Here is a 19,795-nt window from a genome sequence, read left to right as displayed (position 1 = left end):
ACCCTTGAAGTAGCTCAGTTTCAAAAAGGTTGGTGACCCCTGGTTTATAGTGTTGAAAGGCCGAAACACTCAATGATACAAGGAAACATTACTGATGATGTGTTCTGGGCCCAACTGTCCCAAAATTCTACAACCTAAACCAAACCAAGATACACCCCACACAAGCTGGAAAACCTCCACTTGTAGATCGTCAACCACTCAAAAGAAGGTTCATTTCCTGGAAGTGCTCACCACCTTGGCACAAAGGACAGACAAACATCATGTCCTGTGTTTTTTGATTCATTACGATTTCATGAGTAGTCAGAATGAGTCCAAATGGCCATTTTGGAATTTCAAAAAGGAAACTAATTGCAACCCATGCTTGTTATATTTGCAATCTATCAGATTTTTTTTATTTAGATCCCCTGAAATTTCAATCAAATACCTTATTTTTAGCAGGAAATATTGAAACGTCCATATACTTCGGGGGACTGCCCGGGGCCCTTTTTAAAACCCATTTTGCACTTTTTTTCCATTTACAAGGTCCAATAATAAAAAGATATCCGCTTGCGTGCTGTACATCGTTCTGTCTGTACCCTTACCACACATTGCTGAAGTTTTCTGAGGATATTGATCTCAAAAACTATACAATTCTCAAAAACATTTCACAGAACTTTGGTCTCAAATATCATACATATAAGATTTGAACAAAAAATAAATGGTAAACAAAATCCATCTGATCTGACACGGAATGACCCACGGTCATGTTGTTATTAACATTTTATAATCATTTCATTTCAGAAATATTTATCATACAACGACTTTAAGAGGTTTATATTCTACAATTAGATGCATTAGATATGTTTTAGTGCTAATTCATATTTAGACTATTTTAGGCAAAAAAAAACAGACTAAAGAATAATTAGTCATTTTCGAGCAGTTAAAGTGATTTATTTCAAAATATTCCGATTTTTCTAACAAAGTTTGATTGTCGAAAAAATTCTGGTTGGTAATTTGTATCATTATTACTGAGTAGCGGCATCTCTTCTATCAGTAACAGGCTGCGTCATTCCGGACACCGGAAGTGGTATGTCTGGCCTCTAACGTGATTGGTTACATTCTCAGTCTCTCGAGTGTTTTTTTTCCAGCCAATCATTGACGACCTCCCGCAGCAGCGGTACGCCTCCTCCAGGCGCAATTCGCCCAGAAAATAGCGGATCTTCTTTTATTCTGCGTTTCACCGCGTTAACGTCCGCTTTCTGTCTTCCACACTACGTGTGTGAACGCGCCCTGAACCCGCTTACAACATGCTCCCGATGCGGATCCGAAGCCGGCTGTGAGAACGTTTGAAGCGGACCAAGTGGAAATGCCTCCCCGGAGCGCTGAACCTGTTCCACCCCGCACACAAAGCCTGTGAAGCAGGCCGTGTTTTTTCCCCCTCACGCAGAGACGACGCGCCGATGATGCTCAAACATGTCGGGGAATCAGTACAAAGGCAACGAAGTCAGCTGCTGCATCAAATACTTCATTTTCGGATTCAACATCCTGTTCTGGGTGAGAAGGTTTATTCTTTTATTGGTCTGCGCCTCTCTCTGGTTCAGTTCGGTTATTATCGTGTCCACCGGCCAGTAGGGAGGAAGGCCCCGATCATCAGCGCATCTTATCGTTCGTATTCATAAATAGTCGGATCAATGCACGCGCGCCTTATTGTGGTTCTGTCGGTCCGGTGGAGCAGCTGCAGCCTCACAGCACACAGCTAATCGGCTTTTTGTAGCGAACTAATGACAGCTCAGCCTCGGTGTCCGGCTGCAGGCTTATCATTCATATCACACCCACAATGACAGGTCGATCTATGACTATGTAGACATGACGTCATGTGTCTCAAGAAGTGATGTCATTCACGTCAAACATATGGGAGACGCCAGACAATCTGTGGGGAACGTCCCGGTTTAAAGGCCACTATGAGATGTTCCAGTGAATATAATCTGCATATAAACTACCAGTTCATGTGAAGAATACTAATAACAAACTGATGAAATGTCAGAGAACGAACTATCACAAGCTCCCACAAAGTCACTTTACTGTCGAGAGAAGCAGTGAATCTTCAGCGCTATTTCTTATAGTTTTACTTGAAAATGTCTTAATTAATGAATTCATAATCAGACGTGAGATAGATCAATTGTCTGTCCAACTTATAATCAATAAATCCACTAGTTTTTTCAGCTTTAATGTAAATACGTTTCCATTTTATTTGATATATTTTGCATGAATAATAGGGGAGCGAGGGGTCAGCTGAAACATGGTCCAAATCTTCATGAATTGCAAATTAAATCATATTTTTAATTATTTGAATTTTTAAAAATTCAACTAACAATGATTTCCATTATTGATGTATCTGCTGATTAATTGCACGATGGACCAATTAATTGCATGGTCAATAAAGCATCAGGAAACTATGAAAAACATCCATGACAATATCCCAGAGCCCAAGTTTATGTCCTGTTTTACCCGACCAATAATCCAAATCGTCAAAATTATTAAATTTACCATCATGGAAGACCAAAAAAAGCTGCACATTTTTGCTTTTGACAACCTGGAACCGTCACATTTTTGCCATTTGGGGCCTTATTTTAATCTCACAGGCACAACGTGGTGGGTCTCTGTGTGGGCGACTCCAAACACACCTGCTGCTTAGTTCACAAAGTACTAAAGGGCTGGGTGAAGGTGAATAATGATTGGAGGGTGAGATGATGAACAAATACACTCTAAGCCAATCACATCGCTGGTCTCTTTGCTCTGAAACAGCTGGGCCAATCACTGTGCACCTCACACAGATGTGCAGATGTGTTTTCAAACAGTTCACCGAACTATCTATGATGATAGTTAGGTGATCTGTGCATCAGTCCTAATTCTACTTTATTTCAGGTTGTAAATGTTACATCATATCTTAAAAAGTGACACACCACCATAAAACATGTCAAGAATAAAGGATGAAGCACAGATTGTGCAGCTTTAGGTAAAGGAGGCTGTAACACTGAGCTCCAGTCAGAAGAAGACCTCTTCTAACAGACCTGTGTGGTGTGTGTGTGTGTGTTCATTCAATGAAGGTGAACTCAGTGAGCAGTGTGTGATGTCACTGCGCTCTGACGCCGCTCTTGTCCAATCAGAGGCTGCAGCTTGTATCAACATGCAGTCCGTCCTGCTGCCTTCAGATGGCTGCAGGGATTTAATGAAGCGAAGGAGAAACCTTTCACTCGGTGTAAAGCAGCTGTGCACAACAGACACGCATCTGGAGATGAATGCATATTTACACTTTTACCTTTTTAGGTTTGCTCTTGTTGACAAAATCACCAGACTGACAGCAGAGTGACACTGTTCCAGAAACAGACTCTATTCTCAGAGCAACAGCTTTCTTTGTGCTGCCACTTTGTTCCTCTCCTCCCACCTCCTCCTGAGCTCAGAGAAGGTCAGGAAAATACCGAACTGCTTGTCTTGGTCTTTGAACTGCCAAAAAAGAGGTGCTTTGCTTAAGAAATAGCGTAAAGGATTGATCAATTATCAAAACAGTTGCCAATTAACTTTCTGTCAATCCATTGATCTACTGTTGTGGCTAAAAGTTAATAGAAAGCTCATCAATTACAAATTATTGAAGTGTACAAATGTGAAATGTGCAGGGTGGCAAACATGCCTTTCCTTCTAGGAATGCTGACTCTGCAGTTAAAGAATTCACAATGCAACACAAAGTGAGGAAGACCACGATACATAAATAATAAGAAAAATTCATTCATTCATAATATCAGAAGTGAAAGCTAAACAATAATAAAGACTGCAAGTTTCAGGAGTGATGATGTAATGTGGAGGAAGAACTGGTTCTGAATCAGCATCTGTGACTTCATGTGAGGGTCAACATACTATGAAACATAAACAATAGAGCTATGACATCATCCTGAGAGAGAAATAAAGACAGTAAGAGATCACAGTGGCCGTGTCTGAATAACAATGTGACGGACATGGTGTCACTGAGCATCAACCCGTCTCTGCAGTGATCTGACATGACTGGTGTTTTGCAGCTGCTGGGCATGGCCTTGGTGGGGATTGGACTGTGGGCATGGAGTGAGAAGGTAAGCAGACACACCAGTACTACCCTGGAGTATTCCTTCACTTCCAAATACCTTCCGACATGCTGACAACTTTTCTTTTTTGCTGTGTGATGATTAATAATAATTACTCTTCTTCATATTATTGCTATTAATAGCTGCACTAATTCATTTTTTTATTATGAAGATTATTTATGGGGGGGTATGACATAACACAGGTCCCACGGTTGGAATGGAACCCAGGTGGATGTGGTTCTATGGGATCACTGTAACCACTCAGCTACCAGGAGCTCCACGAATAATAGATTTATAGTTGGATCAAATGACTAATTATCACCAACTCTGCTGTTCCTCTCTGCTTTACTGAGCTGCTGAGCCTCTTTCAGCTCGTTGTGGTTTTACGACCTGCAGCAGCAGCAGACAAAGTTAGCAGTTAGCTAACAAACATTGGTTAGCTTCTAGCAGCTTCTTCTGCTGCCCCCTAGTGGGCAAAAAACAAGAATACAGCTTTAAATCCCGGCCCAATGTTTGCAGTTTTATCCTTGTAATAATTCTGTATAGTTTAAATCCAGGTTCAACTATCAAACTGAGTTTACTATGCATGTGCTGATGAAACCCAGGTGATATGAGTAAGACACATTTCACTGAATCTGTTTATATTCCCAGCTGTAAATATAAATAGGTAAACCCTCTGTTATTGTGTTCATTTGTGTAGTTCATCCGAACTATTTTGGTCCTGAAGGAGACGCAGCTGTTTGGCTCACACTTTGTGTTCTCTCTGTGTCCCTCCCCTCCAGGGGGTTCTGTCCAACATCTCGTCCATCACAGACCTGGGGGGGGCTGGACCCAGTCTGGCTCTTCATGGTGGTCGGGGCGGTCATGTTTATTCTGGGCTTTGCGGGATGCATTGGAGCGCTGCGGGAAAACACCTTTCTACTCAAGTTTGTATGTTCCATGAACATGAAGACCTTCCAATTTCCACCGTGCAGTGATGTATGATGGGTAAACTCACAGTATCGCCGTCTGTCTTCCTGTCGTAGTTCTCCGTGTTTCTGGGGATCATCTTTTTCTTGGAGCTGACAACAGGAGTCCTGGCGTTCGTCTTTAAGGACTGGATTAAAGACCAGCTCAACCTGTTCATCAACAATAACATCCGGGCGTACCGCGATGACATCGATCTGCAGAACCTCATCGACTTCACTCAGGAATACGTACGTTTGCATTTACAGTTCAATCATGACCCTGGAAATAATGTTAGCAGTTGCTTACTGATATATGTAACAGTACATTTACTCAAGAACTGTGCTTAAAGGTACACTATGCCGGAATGTGTCGCTTACTGTTTGTAAACACAACATTCACAGTTAGCCCCTCCTCCTCAGCTCAATGAGCAAGAGAGAGACAGCAGTGCTGTTGGATCAGGCGGCAACCTTCGGTTCTGTTAAGTGAAGCCGATGCTGAAGTGTCTAGAAGCTGCATTCTCTCTAGTGTCCACCAGGGGGCGACTCCTCTGGTTGTATAGAAGTCTATGAGAAAATGACTCTACTTCTCTCTTGATTTATTACCTCAGTAAACATTGTAAACATGAGTTTATGGTCTCAATCTCTAGTTTCAAGTCTTCTTCAATACAGCATGATGTTCATTTAGTACATTATGGTCCATTTAGAGTCAAACAGACCATAAAGCAGGGGATGCTTTAGGGCGGGGCTACACTGTGATTGACAGGTCGCTTCCACTACCAGAGACGTATACGGCGTCTCTACGTCACGCCTTCACATTCCAAATATGATAACCTCCGTTCATTGGTTGCGAAAAAACAACATGGCGACGGCTGTAATTCAAGATGGCGACGGCAAAATTGGCAAACTCGAGGCTTCAAACCAGCAGTCCACAAACCAATGAGTGACATCACATCGACTACGTCCCCTTCTTATATACAGTCAGTGCGGTGGTGGACGAGCGAGATAGCGAGTGAATGAAAAGAGGCGGTTACATTCAAAAGCACAAATATACGCGGCTCTGCACCACAAGAAGCGTGCGGGAAGGTGCCGCGTTTTGAATGAGTCTACACATTGCTGTCCCAGAAAGTCCTGCATAATATACCTTTAAATACAAATGTGAGGTACTTGTACTGTAGTTGAGGCAAATATTGTACTTTTTGCTGCTCAACATTTTTCTGACGGTTACTTAGCAGATTACATTTATTAATACAAAATATAATCAACAAATACACCCTGATGTATAATTGTATATTAAAGTACCCATCAACATATAAAGTAATTCAAATGAGCTCCATCTACTGAAACATTCAACCAATGAACACATGAATGAATCAATAATTACAATCCAATCATGTGATGTATATTATTCTGCATTACTTTTAGTACTTGAAGTATTTTACTTAAACTCAAGTACAATCTTGATATCAGGACTTTATCTTGTATCTCCACACTGTTGTACTGGTACTTTCAGTGACGTACTCGAGTACTTTCTTCACCATGCTAACAAGCGGTGATACTACACTAAAGGTCTCAACTGCACAGCTTAATATTAGGTTGTTAATACGAACATAACATGAGGATTCACTGCAGGATGCTTTCACTGATGTAAAGCTGCTCTGTGGAGGCTTTGACCTTGAAAAGTCACTGTTCTGAGTGTACTTAAGCAAAGTAAATGTCCGCTGGTGATGGGTCTGAAATTTGAATCTTCCCCGTCTACATATGGAGGAAATGTGGAACTCCAACAAGAGGAACCTTTTAACCCTTCTTGTGTCTCGGTGTGACTTCAGTGGGACTGCTGCGGTGCGTTCGGAGCAGACGACTGGAACCTGAACATCTATTTTAACTGCACTGACGGGAATCCCAGTCGAGAAAAGTGTGGCGTTCCCTTCTCTTGCTGCACCAAGGACCCGGCGGTACGAGCACATAAAGCCTGGCTCACTCTGACATTTTAACCCCATCACATCTTTTTTTTATACATTTGTCATTTGCTGCTGAACATCATTGAGACAGTTTAACACCTTGTTTCCCGTCTCCAGGAGGATGTAATCAACACTCAGTGTGGATACGACATTCGAGCTAAACCAGTAAGTGACTCGTTCACTCTCACTCTTTCATTTTGAAGCCGCCCTTCTATTTTATATTCACTAGGAAAATGTAATATTTCATCTCTCCTACTTGATTCCGTAGTTATTTAGTGCTAGTTATAACACAAACAGTGATTTTGAAGGCAGGTGAAATCGCCATCATGCCTCATTTTTCTTACCTTAAATCTCGCTTCTGGAGGCCAAGATTTATAACAATTACCAATATGTGTCCTTAAAATGAAAGGGTGGGAAAAGCTCTGCTATGACAGATATGATACATTTAATTACATATTCATTTTAGAACTATTATCTCCGAAGATCTTTCTCCCAGGAAAAGTAACAGTCTGATAATTCAAAGGCAGATGAAAAGATGCCGAACATAAAAATGTATTTCAGGTCTTTGTGTCCAGAACACCAAAGCAGGCCTCCAGTCTCTGTGCTCAACAAGAACACATGGTGATCCATCTCTGTCCCGGACGGCCTACACTAATGCAGCCGATATCTTTCCATGGAACCTTTTTTTAATTTAGACATTTCAAATGGCAGATGTTTTTAGTTTTTTTAAACCTGCGGAGGTGAAATGTGAAGCTGATGACAGGAGGTTGTGTTGATCAGGACTCGGAGCAGAAGGACTACATCAACGTGAAGGGCTGCGTGCCGCAGTTTGAGAAGTGGCTGCAGGACAACCTCACCCTGGTGGCCGGGATCTTTATTGGAGTTGCTCTACTGCAGGTCAGTTCCCTTCACATGTTCACCCGTCATGATGACAGACAGCATCATTCCATGTTACCCTTTGTTTGTCTTTCATCCACAGATTTTTGGGATTTGTTTGGCCCAAAACCTAGTGAGTGACATCGAAGCTGTGCGGGCGAGCTGGTGAGAAAATGATCTTTAATACTTCAGTTCAGAATCTCATGTGTCCTCATACAGACAGCAGCTTTTCTGAGGCTCCCCTCCCTCGATTTGCACCCATTTGTTTCACAAAAGGCCCATGTTGTTCATATACTATGAACGGATTCTGGATTTTTGAGTTTGAAGTAAATTGGCATCGTCATTGCTTAACTCAAACATACCAGTATTTTTCAGAATCAAGAAAGCTTGATGCAAAGTTTGCACACAGGCCTGGAAAGTACAGAGCCCCTATCGTCTCGTTCACACAAGATCCATAAATCGATTTTGTTCAATACATTTGTATCATATGCACACTAGTCACTGTCTTGCTTTGTACAAAATTCCATACTTTGTCCACATAAAATATGAGCGCGTCAGTTGTAATCTTGTTTCGGTTTCTGCACAAGATCCAAGTTTTGACATGAAAGTCTCTTCTTTCCCCCCCCATAGCCAACATGATCTACATTCTACATGTGGAGCAGCAGTAGTAGAAATCCCACCATGTTGTAGGTTCAGATGTTAACATTTTCTGAAAAAGACCTTTTTGATCACTTCTAAACATGGTTACGCTCAGAGTTTAGGCACTAATACGACTCTGTAGGATTACAGCGTATTCATATTATCCGTTATTGTGAATGTGGTTCTTTGAGACGGGGGTCATCTTTGCGGTGGCAGCCGATAGAAATATTTCAGAATTGCCAGAACTGCAAAATACCAAATTCATGTTCCTACTGAGCTATGGAGTTTGCATCAATAAGCCTTGGAGTCATGTGACTTTGACAACAGTCCTGTCTTTCTTCGTGGCCTTCTCTTCCTCTGTGACATTCTTCCATTCGTCTCTTCTCTGCCTCAAAGTGTCTTCTCTCTGCAGCCTTCTGGTTCAGACTGCTGATCCCAACCCGGCACTTTTCTGCTTTCTGGTGTTGGCTTGTTGTTCATAAGCAGATGATTCTGCCGGCTTTCTGATGAATTCACTTTACATCTGCTCTTTTCCAGTTTCTTTACCTGATGCTGACGCAGCATTTCAACTCTTAACAGGTAACCCTTTTTTTTTTTTTTTTTGCTGAAATAGAATTTGGCTGTATACGTAAAATACACAATCACATAAAAATGTTAAATAATGTTGATTGGATTTTGTGTTGTCAGCTCGGGGTCTTTGAACACATCGCCGGGGGAGCATTCAGAGGACCTCGCCGATCTCCTGCACCGTTTTTCTTCACCGAACCAGCACCTTTTTTTCCAAGGCACTACTACGTGAACCGCTCTGTATATAACACTGTGTGAGTTGTTGGAGACGAGGGTTAAACATGCACTACATGCAGGTCGCTGGGTTTTGATAGCGACGCGTAGAGAGTAGGGGTTTTGATACATCTTTTGATAATAGATCGGTATTTTTCACTGTGGAACCGACGCTCCACTGCTAAACCCATCATGTAGGACCGTGACATAGTTGTGTTCCAGAAACCGCCGATCGGCTCATTTTAAAGTTGAGTGCTGGCTTTGTAAACCTTTCCACCGCTCACGCTCTGGCTCTGGTGGGCCGAGTAACCAAACTGAAAACAGGATGTTGCTTTTTTTTTTTTTTTTTCTTCTCACATAATACGGATAAGGATTAGGATTTTTGTGTGTTACAGCAGATTCCATACACTCCATCACAAGATGTATCTCACAATTTCAACAATCTAGTCAAAGACTTCATCTCTGAACTCCGACTCCTTTTCTTTTCCAATTCTGGTAAAGTTGTTGTAAAGCAGCTTACGTTGAGAAAACATTTAAAATGCAAACTTTTTTTGTAAATGGATATTTTGACATCTAAGTCAATACAATACATTTAAGACATGCCGTCTGTATGGTGAACGTAGCCATTCGGCGCGCAGATCCACAGTCCTCGCTGAGAGTAAAAAATGCTTTCCAGAGTTCAAAGCTGAAGCTAATGTGAGGAACTAAAGTGTGTAGGATTTAGGATTTATTTCCAGAAATGGAATACAGTATTAATAACTATGTTTTCATCAGTGTATAATCACGTGAAACTAAGAACGGCTGTGTTTTCATTAGCCTAGAATGAGTCCTTTATATCTACAAAGGCAGCAGTCTTCAGAGTCCACCACGCTGCACCACCATGTTTCTACAGTAGCCCTGAAAGGACAAACTAAATACTGGCTCTAGAGAGCCTTTCACCTTTTCATGTTACCTGAAGGCCACCGTAGTTCTACTACACAGGATGATGGGAGGGTTATTTCATTGGATGCAATCTGCAACTTCACCACTAGATGTCACTAAATCCAACACACTGGGCCTTTAACGGTCGGCGTTCGCCCAAATCAAGTAGCTCTCTTTGTCTGGTTCCAGCATCTGAAAACACCCCAAAGAAAGATACGCATGCTGATTGGCTAACAGACAGGAAGAATTATGTTGGTGTTAAGAGGGGTTTGAAAAATCTTAACTAATCTTTTCAATGAAAAATTTGTCGAAAATATATTTATATTTCTCAAAGTAAGGAATTATTGAAAAAGTCAAGTTTCAGCATCTGTAGCAAAGCTAGCACTAGCACAGGCAGCCTGGTCCTACTGTCACATTATGTCCAATATGAAGTCTGTAAAACTGGAGCAGCTCTTCTGACAGTCCTGCGAGTTTAAGTTAACCCTTTATTTCACACCTTTTTAAACATTTTGAAGATTTTAAATAATCTGGATCATGTTGAAGCTCTGATCCACGTGTGTAGCTGTAACCCACCTGTCATTTCATTTCATATGTTGGTTAGAACCATGATACGGAGGTTGTGTTTCACTCACCTGGTTCCAACACGAGGATCAAGTCCTTTGTCTTGACTTCTTCAGGAGGAGAACATGTTCAGTATTGTCTTAAACATTTCTGCCCTTACTCGAATGAAAACAAACCTGGCACGTGTCTCCAGTGGTCGTCTTTCACAGCCTGTATTGTGACGCACATCTGATCAGTAAACACAATGTTGAATGAACAAAATTGAAAACAGAATTATGAAATGGAAAGTGTTAGGATGTTGATTTTCATCTGCGTTCCTTTCGATGGTTTGAAGCGATTTGCTCAAAGCATGCATCACTTGTTTTGCAAAGTATTTGCAGTATTTTTCCAGTAAAGTATGTTCAGATTGATATTGTGGAGCTCTCGTACACTGAAAATGTGGAAGTGTTAAGCAACAAGGGATCAGTAGTGCTTTTGATACTGAAAATGTATTGTACATCTGATCATAACTTCCCTGGTAGTTGTGCTATTGAACATTGAAAACATTGCTTACTACTGAAGCTGATTTGCTGCGGCGAGGCGTCCTACGGTCCTGTTCAGGCCTCACTCATCACCAGCTGCACCACTTCTACAGATTAGATGATCACATGGAATCCCACAAACACTGTCATGTAACTACCTCCTCTAATGTCCTCGTCTCATGTCCTGTTGAAATTGGACTGGTTTTAATATCAATTAAAATGAATTAAAGTGACCAAAAACAATTGCATACTTGAGTCTTTAAAGTGGTGTTTCTTCATTCAGATTTATGGCACCAAGAGCTGCTGGTTTGTTTGTGCATCACTTCCCACACATGGTCTGTCAGTGTTCCTGTCGTTCCTGAAGAGAAGCCGTGTGCTGCACTGCACAGCCCTCACAAGCAGCTACTGCTAAATACACCGCAAGTGAAGCAAAGACACTCGGCTGCTTGTTGGCAACTTGTGACTTAAATCTCCAAATCATGGAGTTTTGTTTCAAATTGTTTTTAACCTACAATGGTACTTATAGACCGTCATAAACATAAATACACATAGAAGGCAAAGCTAATTTTAGAGGCAGCGCAGTCATACAAAGTCAATGGAAAGATGTCCGCGGATGCACATTGTCCCGAGGTAGCCCGACGATGTGTCGGATGAAAAGACATCGTGCACACCCCCAACTGTACGACTGATTCATCAGCGTACAGACGAGAGGGGAAAGCAGAGTTTGCTGCTAGATATCAGCTGGGATTTCATTCCATGTGTCACTGCTTCTAAGTTTAAACCTGATGTTTATAAGAACATTTCATTTCAGACACGTGGCCGAGCTACAGTAGGGATTGAAGACGTCAGCCATCACCAGCTATCATCTTTTAATTATCTGCTGAGTTACAATCCTCCAAATGTACAACTCATGACATTTACAACAAACACTTAAGTTTATAGGATTTCACACAGTTACTATGGATACATCTCCACAGGCATGTGTCTTTAGAAAGAGCACACATCTGATAAATAACCATTCATACCTTTAAAAAAGAGAAAAGAAAAAGCATGGGCCCAGACCAGGAGACGGGGTGGTATGTGAACATGCTGACGTGTTAGCAGAAAGCAACTGTGGTACATAGAGAGAGAGGCCTGTGGTTAAATACAGTGACCATTCAGAGGCAGCATTCACACTGCTCCACAACACACACACTTTATTTCATATGGAAGAATTACAGCAAGTTTGTGATCATCTCTTGGGGCTCTATGGTGCGTTATAACTGTATCTCACAGGCTGTAGTGCTCTAGTCTACTTTCTGAATTCTTAGTCTCATGTCTACTCTGACTTGAAAGTGACTTGTTCTTGGCTGCTCTTCATAGATTACTCCACCATTTCATGCCCATCCAAAATATCATTTAAAATTGATCTTCTATTGATATTTTCTGAGTTTGTCCACAGTGCTGCAAACAAGACGTTCATCTGTAGAGATCTGGCTACGCAAGGTGTCAAAGTGATCGGCAACTAATGGAGAGATGTTGGAGAGGCAATCTGCTTAACGACATAAAGGATGGGGAAAAACTGCCAGGTAGGCGCAAAGTAAGAAAAACAAGGTTTAATTAATTCAAGTCAAAACCATCCATGTGGAATCAAAGACATCTTTGATTCCACCCAGTTTGAAATGATGTTAATGGAAGAGACCTTTCTTTTTCACTCAATTGCATGTTTTGTTACTTTGCACCTACCTGACATTCTCACCTTATAGGTTGCTGTGTATGTATTTACAACATCTTTTTGAAATGTCCAACTTTGGACTGATACGCATTATGACGGCTTTGGATCAGAGCTCCCTATTGATAGTTAAACTTGTTACTCATTGAATTCTATTTCCAATTCCCTATTGTGGTCTGGACTTCACCGTGGCTGTACCCTCGGTCTTGGAGGTGACCTGGAGCAGACTGAAGGTAGACTTGACTACAGCTCTGTGCTCCACTACGTTTGCTTCACCTGGTTCTTACAGGACCCTCGTTCAGGGAAGGGGCGGAGTTCACTGTACAGCTGCTGCAGCAGAGGGAATGTGTTCGGACAACTGTGGAATTAAAAATCTGATAAAATCTCTCGATCCGAGTCGTAAACAACAAGTGCAAACAAAAGTGTACAAGACTGGAGGTGTCAGTGGAGGAGGGCAGGCTGGACTTTGGGACTATGCGAGCGGTAGAGGTCAAATGAACACTGTCACACCTTAAACAGGACTAAAACATGCACATTTTCTGGTCAATTTATACTTGAGCTACATGGGACACAACTGGGCACATCATGGATGGCTGCTTTTCTTAAAAATGAAGGAAAAATCACAACAGGAAGTCTTTTTTTTTTTGTTCTTTTGTGCACATTTTTTCACTGGTGGGTTACCGGTGGATGGTCTCACAGCTATGGTCGTAAAAGAGTGTCGTCTCTTATCTATTGCGTTAGGCTGTTTGTGGAGCTACTTGTAGCAGAAGATGCATGCACAAGTAGAGGAGGGGACCAGGGTTGGACCGATGCAGGTAGACCAGGAAGTCTACGGTGTCCATTGAGCGTTTAAGGGGCGTGGCTTTGTTAAGGACCTGCTAACCCACCTAAATAAATCTCATTATTATGGCTTTCAAGGGAGAGTATTGGTGTCCCACACAAGTCTAAAAATGGTTTCAGAGGCTTTTCCACCCTCTTGACGATTTCATTCTCGTTGAATTGTTGTAATTCAAAATAAAATGACATTAGAAAATGCTCAGATTTCATGATTTGTATAATAAATCCACATCAGTCTAACCCTGGTGGAGGTGGGCAGGGCAGAGACATGACCAGGTCTTGGCTGGCAGTTAACGCGAAATGGTACCTTGGCACGTGACGATGGGGCACAGAGGGGAGAGCAGTCATGAGGTGTCACTGGGTGATTGGGTGGTCAGGCAGGCGTTTTGGGTGGATGGGTGTGGGCGGGGTCGGACAGTCATTTAGCTCTGGGCAGTTAATCGCTGCTCTGTGAGGGACGCCTGGTGGGAGACCGTTTTGTTTTCGTGGGCCCTCAGCTTGGACACCACGTCGATGAATGCCAGGCTCTGGACCTCTTTGTGGAGGGGCTCTAAAGAGAGAGGAGAAGGGGGGGTATTAAAGTACAATGGTACAACGTGATGTCATACACACTGATCTGCTGCTCGAGTTAAAGCCACCAATATTTCCAAAAGTATCAAGATCGCCATTTCATCAGTGTTGTTAAGCCAACATCAGTGACTACGTATACATGCCCACTTACATTACGCTGTTATACACAATATGACAAGATCATGTGAACAGCATACTTCATATGGATATTACTAAATGGAACATTTTTTGATAGATAGATATATATATATATCATATTTTAGTAAGAAGTATCTATACATATATATCATGTACTATGTTTATCAAGACAACAAATAAACATAATGGAGAACATGTTTGCATTGACAGCAAGACGTCTGACTAACATATGATCAGCTAAGTTTAGAAAGGAGAATGAACCCTCAAAGAACTGGTGTTCAGATTCGCATCCAGTTGAATAACAGTGAGTCAGCTTCAGGCTCGTACTTTGCAATCTTCTGCTTTGAGCTATGCTGACAATGAAAGACTCACATTTAAAGCCAACCTAAGAGAAAGATATTCTGCCCTTCAAACCACTGGAGAGCTTGATGAAAGGGTTGAATTGAATTTACTAGTTGACAGAATTAGTGAATGTATTAGTAAATGAATTACTATTTGTTGAAAAATAAAGGAGCTCATGACTTGCTGTACTGGTGGACAAAGCACATTCTTCACGATGTATCAAGAACATTTATCATATAGAAAGTGACCCGTTTGTATTTACAGCAAATGAAAAAGGAGCAAATGAGAAAACAGGGAGGCTTCTTACTAAAATATGATCAAATCTACTTCTTCAGCAGGAAAACTAGGACTGAATGTCGGTCTCTAATAGAAGCCTATCTCTCTAATCACTATTTGAGAATTCATTAATTCAAGCTTTGCATTTGCATTCTAGTTTCAAAGAGGTAACTATTACCAGCAGCATCATCAATGTTACATTTGAAAAAAGAACAGCATGGAAATAATGTCTATATATGCACCTTTTACAAGTCAGATTTGTTATTATGTATTAAACTTAGGGTTTCATTTCAATAAAAAGGATTTGCATTTGTTGAAAGCATTTAGAGGCTCACCTGAGCCCATGACTGCACAGATGAGGATCATAGAGTTGTACTTGATCTCCGGTGCGCTCCTCTCATCTGACAGCAGCTTGTGAAGCACCGACACCAAGTTGGCTCCGACAAAGTCCTTCTCAGCTGCAACTGAGAAGCAGAAAGAAAAGAGTCTCACTGAGGGGCTTTGCTAAGCCTGCAGAGATAAGACAAAGAGTTGCTGACAGCGTCCGGGAAACCAAAGTCTTTGGGTTCCGGGGGGAGTATGGTTGCAAAGCTGAAACTTAAAGGAATTGACGGAAGGGCACCACCAGGAGTGGAGCCTGCGGCTTAATTTGACTCAACACGGGAAACCTCACCCGGCCCGGACACGGAAAGGATTGACAGATTGATAGCTCTACGTTCTTGATTAATGAAAACATTCTTGGCAAATGCTGTAAACACAAATGATTCATTCTCACTCTTACCCAAATCCAGCGCTGCTATGAGACCCAAAGCCACCAGTGCTTCGTTCTGCATAATCATATGCTCACTAGTTGCCATGGTAACTAAGTGCTTGACTCCTCCTCCCTGGATGACAGTTCTGACGACTTCCTGAAAAAAAGAAAATCACTGTGATGTACTTTCAGAATCAATAACAACTCAGGCTGTTGTGACACCATCATTTGTTAAAGCCAGACTTTGTAACTTTTGGGTGAAATACCACAAAACTCCTCCGCAAAAACATTTGAATTCATAAGCAATAAACAACAGTTTCTCAAGTGGATGCACTTCGAGGTTTGGCTGCTAACGTAGCTTATGACTGCTAATGTTAGCACACTGATTTTAGAGACGATTCCTCTTTATTTGTGCTGCTGTTACATAGAGCTGTGTGACGGCAGTATCTGGTGATAGTTAACATGGTACAGGGGTTACAATTATGGGTGCCATCGATTATTATCGGCTATTTGTTCGAAGTAGTTTGATCGTTTGTCTCTGTAAAGGTCGATCAGATGACGGCGCCATCCTGAAGTGAAACGTCTACAATACTCATTTTCATTTGCTCCAAAGCAACGCACGCACGCCTGGTGTTCGTGGAGTTCTGTGGCCAGCTCGCCATCCTTCTGATCTATTCCTCCCCCCCCGAGAGTGAATTTGGCAGAAAACGGACTGATAATCTCTTAGATGATAGAGGTGTAAAGGGTGTATTATAAATGATATAAGTTGATCCGATTCTGATAAATCATAAAAGGCATCCTATGCTTGCCCACCCCTTTGGATTGGTCATAATGTCCGGCACAATTTGAATCGTCTTAAAATGAATCCTTCTATAAATTAATCTTCTTTTTTCTGAATGTGTAGCTGATCTCTCTTTGGAGAAAAACAAACTGGGTTTTAAATATGTGTTGTGCTGCCGTTAGCTATAATGACCAAAATATATATTCTGCTTCCCTTCACCCTCACTGCCTGACATTATGAATCCATATTCAATGTTTTCAGGGTCATATTTCCTCACCACACTCTTTGGAGCTTTTACTGGGGCACTTTGTCGTTTTAAAAAACGATCCACTTTGTGTCACTGCATCCGAGGAAACGTTAGCCAGCTAACGGTGACAAAACACATTTGTCTACCTGATGATGTGTCTTGATTGGTCTTTGAAATTAAGCATTTTTATTGGATGTTTTGTGTGAATTCTTCAGCACATTTAAATGACTAAAAATAACTAGGTCTGTATTTTAGCCAAACAATGAATTGAATTGAATCTACAGTAGAAGGAAGAGGAATAATAACGGTTCCTAAAGACGGTATTCTGTGTCGGACCTTGGACTTGCTGTGTCGGATGAGGGCCGACAGCAGCCTGTTGGACTCGCCCATCACCCCTGCGTGATCTTTGGCTTCACACCACTCCACTAGCCTCTCCACTAGCTTCCCATTGGTTCCCAGCTGGTCTGCAGCTTCAGCTGAAACGACACACACACAGATTACTGATCATTTGTACCCAAATATACCCAACTGCATTTCATTTAGTTCGGCCTTTTTGGAAAAAGCTCAAATGGAAGTTGGAGTAACTAATTCTGATTATGACGACTTTCGTCATAAGAAACCATCTGTCCAGTGTTAAGTCTTGAGCAGCAGTCAGCATATTTGTGAGTCTTCATGAATCAGAATTGAGGCTGAAAAGAATCTTTTGATTATCACAGCACAGCTTAAACAGAGCTGACAGAGAACGACTCATGATTTGCTTTAAACATCTTTCACAGGGAAAAAGATAGAAGTGATCAAATCTCTACCTTGTGTATCGATGAGCATGCGTAACGTCCCCAGGAGTTTAAACTGGACTGGAGGCATCTCTGATTGCAAAAACCTCAACACCACGTCTGCTACACCAGCTGACAGCATCTTGGATTTGTTTACCACTGGAGAGAGGAAACAAGGCACATGCAACACAGAAGCAATCAAGCAAAGATTTTCATTGATAACAACTATTCTTTGTAGTTAGCAAATGTATTATATGATTTGTCTTATGGGAAAACATATCTCTTTAACCAAGAATAGTCTTCTCAACTGTTTAGTAGAGCTGATTTGAAGCTGTGATATCTTGATAAAAATGAACTGTACTTAACTCAACCTGATGTAGTATGATAGGCCAAAAAAATATAGCAAGGAGCACTATGTTTTCAGATCCAGAACTTATGATCAAATGGCTTTCTTTCAGAAGGTGAGTGGCAGAAGAATCGGTCTTAAGACTGAGCCTTTACATACCAGGGGCACGACGAACAAACAACAACAAAATGCAGAATACTCACCTGCGAATTTTCCGCATCAAAACTATCTATACTGGCAGCAATGCAAATTTGCGACAGCTGCAGCACTTTTTCAATAAAGGGTTCCAACTACCAGGATCCTATTGAACCAGAGCTGCGTCTGGCAGTCTGTCTGAAGGGAACTGTTTAGCCTTCGCTACTGTGAGCTATTTTATAGTGTTTCATTTTAGCAAAATGATCCGAGTAAATTTCAGTTCCCTCTGGTAAACAGTTACGCACTGTATATATCTAGGGCTTTTATTGTGAAAGGTAAGAACGGATGGAATGGATCCGGTCTGCGCTGCCTTTGTCAAGGTTGAAAGGAGTAATAAAGTTTGGCATCTTGGTTGGGACTTCGGAGCCTCCATGTAGTTGTACACCATAGTGTAGGTATTGAATTTGTCCGTTCCACTCATAGCTAACGGTTCTAACAGGGCTAACGGCACAAACTACGGCTAACGTGTTTTACCTGAGGGGGAACCGGAAGGTGGGTCATGAGTGTATAAAACCCTGAAATAAGAATCGTTGCGTTTCTCGTTAGCTTAGAATTAGCCCTTTATATGTACTTCCTATCTACATCTGTCTACATTAGCCCAGAATGGACATTTTCTTTAAACCGGGCTGGTGCGGATGTGCAAAGATCACTTTGCAGGCTGCAGTTAGTGCTGTTGAACTGTATTGTGTTATACAGAGAGGTGCTGCTGTAATTTAGTTGATATAAATGGGGTGGCCAAAATAATAGAAACAGCTGTCAGTATAACAGGTAGCAGACACACAGCCAGTGAAGAACAACGGTACCATAACCCTCTCAATGAGACGGAGGATAGTCAGATGGGTCCTGGGTCAGGTCTTTTTACTAGAAACCAAGTGGACCTTTGAAGACCTGGAATCTAGAGCAGGGGTTCTTAACCTAGGGTAGATGACATAGGTCCCTGGTGTGTGCGCAAGTTTCTCACCAGGAATGGCCAGGTTCCGCAGGGCACTCAGTGCTGCATGCTGAACGGTGACGTTGCCTTCCTCAACGTGCCGATCCAACAGCTCCAGAAGCTTCTGCACGATGCCAGTGTCCACCATGTGGATGCAATTCCCATCTACACTCAGAAATAAAAACACAAGAGCGGACACCTTGATGTTGTGTCAGATCCTGATCAGTGCTGGGTCTCACAGTTCAATTACTGTCAAATTTTTATATTTAAACATCCTAAATGGAGTTTAATTGTGCTTACCGTTGCGAGCAAAATTGGCAATGGCCAGAGCCCCAGCGAGCTGCAGCTGGTGGTTATGAGATGGAATCCAGGACAAGACCCTCTGGAAGACGCTGCCCTTTCCTCCCTCAAACAGCTTCTGCATGGACTCATCTACACAACAGAGGGAAGATAGGTTACTGTACGCTGCTCGTCAACATGTCACTGACAGGGTCGGCGGGTACGGATGAATAACCTCATAGAAAACATTTGGTCATTCTGTGTTATAAAGGCAATAAGGGCTTTATTTACACTGGGAATGGGGGGGGGGGGGGGGGGGGGGGG

At 41.9% G+C, this 19,795-nt stretch overlaps 2 protein-coding genes across 3 annotated transcripts in view; one reads left to right on the top strand and one right to left on the bottom strand.

The window, feature by feature from the left end:
- Positions 1–1,138: 1,138 nt before the first annotated feature.
- LOC116398174 (tetraspanin-5) lies at positions 1,139–11,542 on the top strand. The gene is given in 11 exon segments (XM_075447401.1): positions 1,139–1,533; positions 4,050–4,100; positions 4,874–4,909; positions 4,911–5,021; positions 5,117–5,287; positions 6,865–6,990; positions 7,114–7,161; positions 7,777–7,893; positions 7,976–8,037; positions 9,049–9,090; positions 9,199–11,542. Coding segments are annotated over 10 exon segments (816 nt in total). The 5' UTR covers positions 1,139–1,452; the 3' UTR covers positions 9,062–9,090; positions 9,199–11,542.
- Positions 11,543–12,124: 582 nt separating this feature from the next.
- rap1gds1 (RAP1, GTP-GDP dissociation stimulator 1) overlaps positions 12,125–19,795 on the bottom strand; it is a 30,885-nt gene continuing 23,214 nt past the window's right edge. For both annotated transcript variants that reach the window (XM_031874251.1, XM_031874252.1), the window contains 7 exons: positions 19,493–19,624; positions 19,223–19,357; positions 17,754–17,879; positions 17,284–17,423; positions 15,950–16,076; positions 15,504–15,632; positions 12,125–14,392 (listed from right to left, as the gene is read on the bottom strand). In XM_031874251.1, the coding sequence (XP_031730111.1) occupies positions 14,265–14,392; positions 15,504–15,632; positions 15,950–16,076; positions 17,284–17,423; positions 17,754–17,879; positions 19,223–19,357; positions 19,493–19,624 (917 nt within the window). In that variant the 3' untranslated portion in view covers positions 12,125–14,264. The remainder of the gene's footprint in view (positions 14,393–15,503; positions 15,633–15,949; positions 16,077–17,283; positions 17,424–17,753; positions 17,880–19,222; positions 19,358–19,492; positions 19,625–19,795) is intronic.

This window comes from Anarrhichthys ocellatus, unplaced genomic scaffold, assembly GCF_004355925.1.
Source record: "Anarrhichthys ocellatus isolate YVR2014 unplaced genomic scaffold, GSC_Weel_1.0 scaffold79, whole genome shotgun sequence".
Lineage (NCBI taxonomy): Eukaryota > Metazoa > Chordata > Actinopteri > Perciformes > Anarhichadidae > Anarrhichthys > Anarrhichthys ocellatus.
This window is presented reverse-complemented; position numbering and strand designations above follow the sequence as displayed.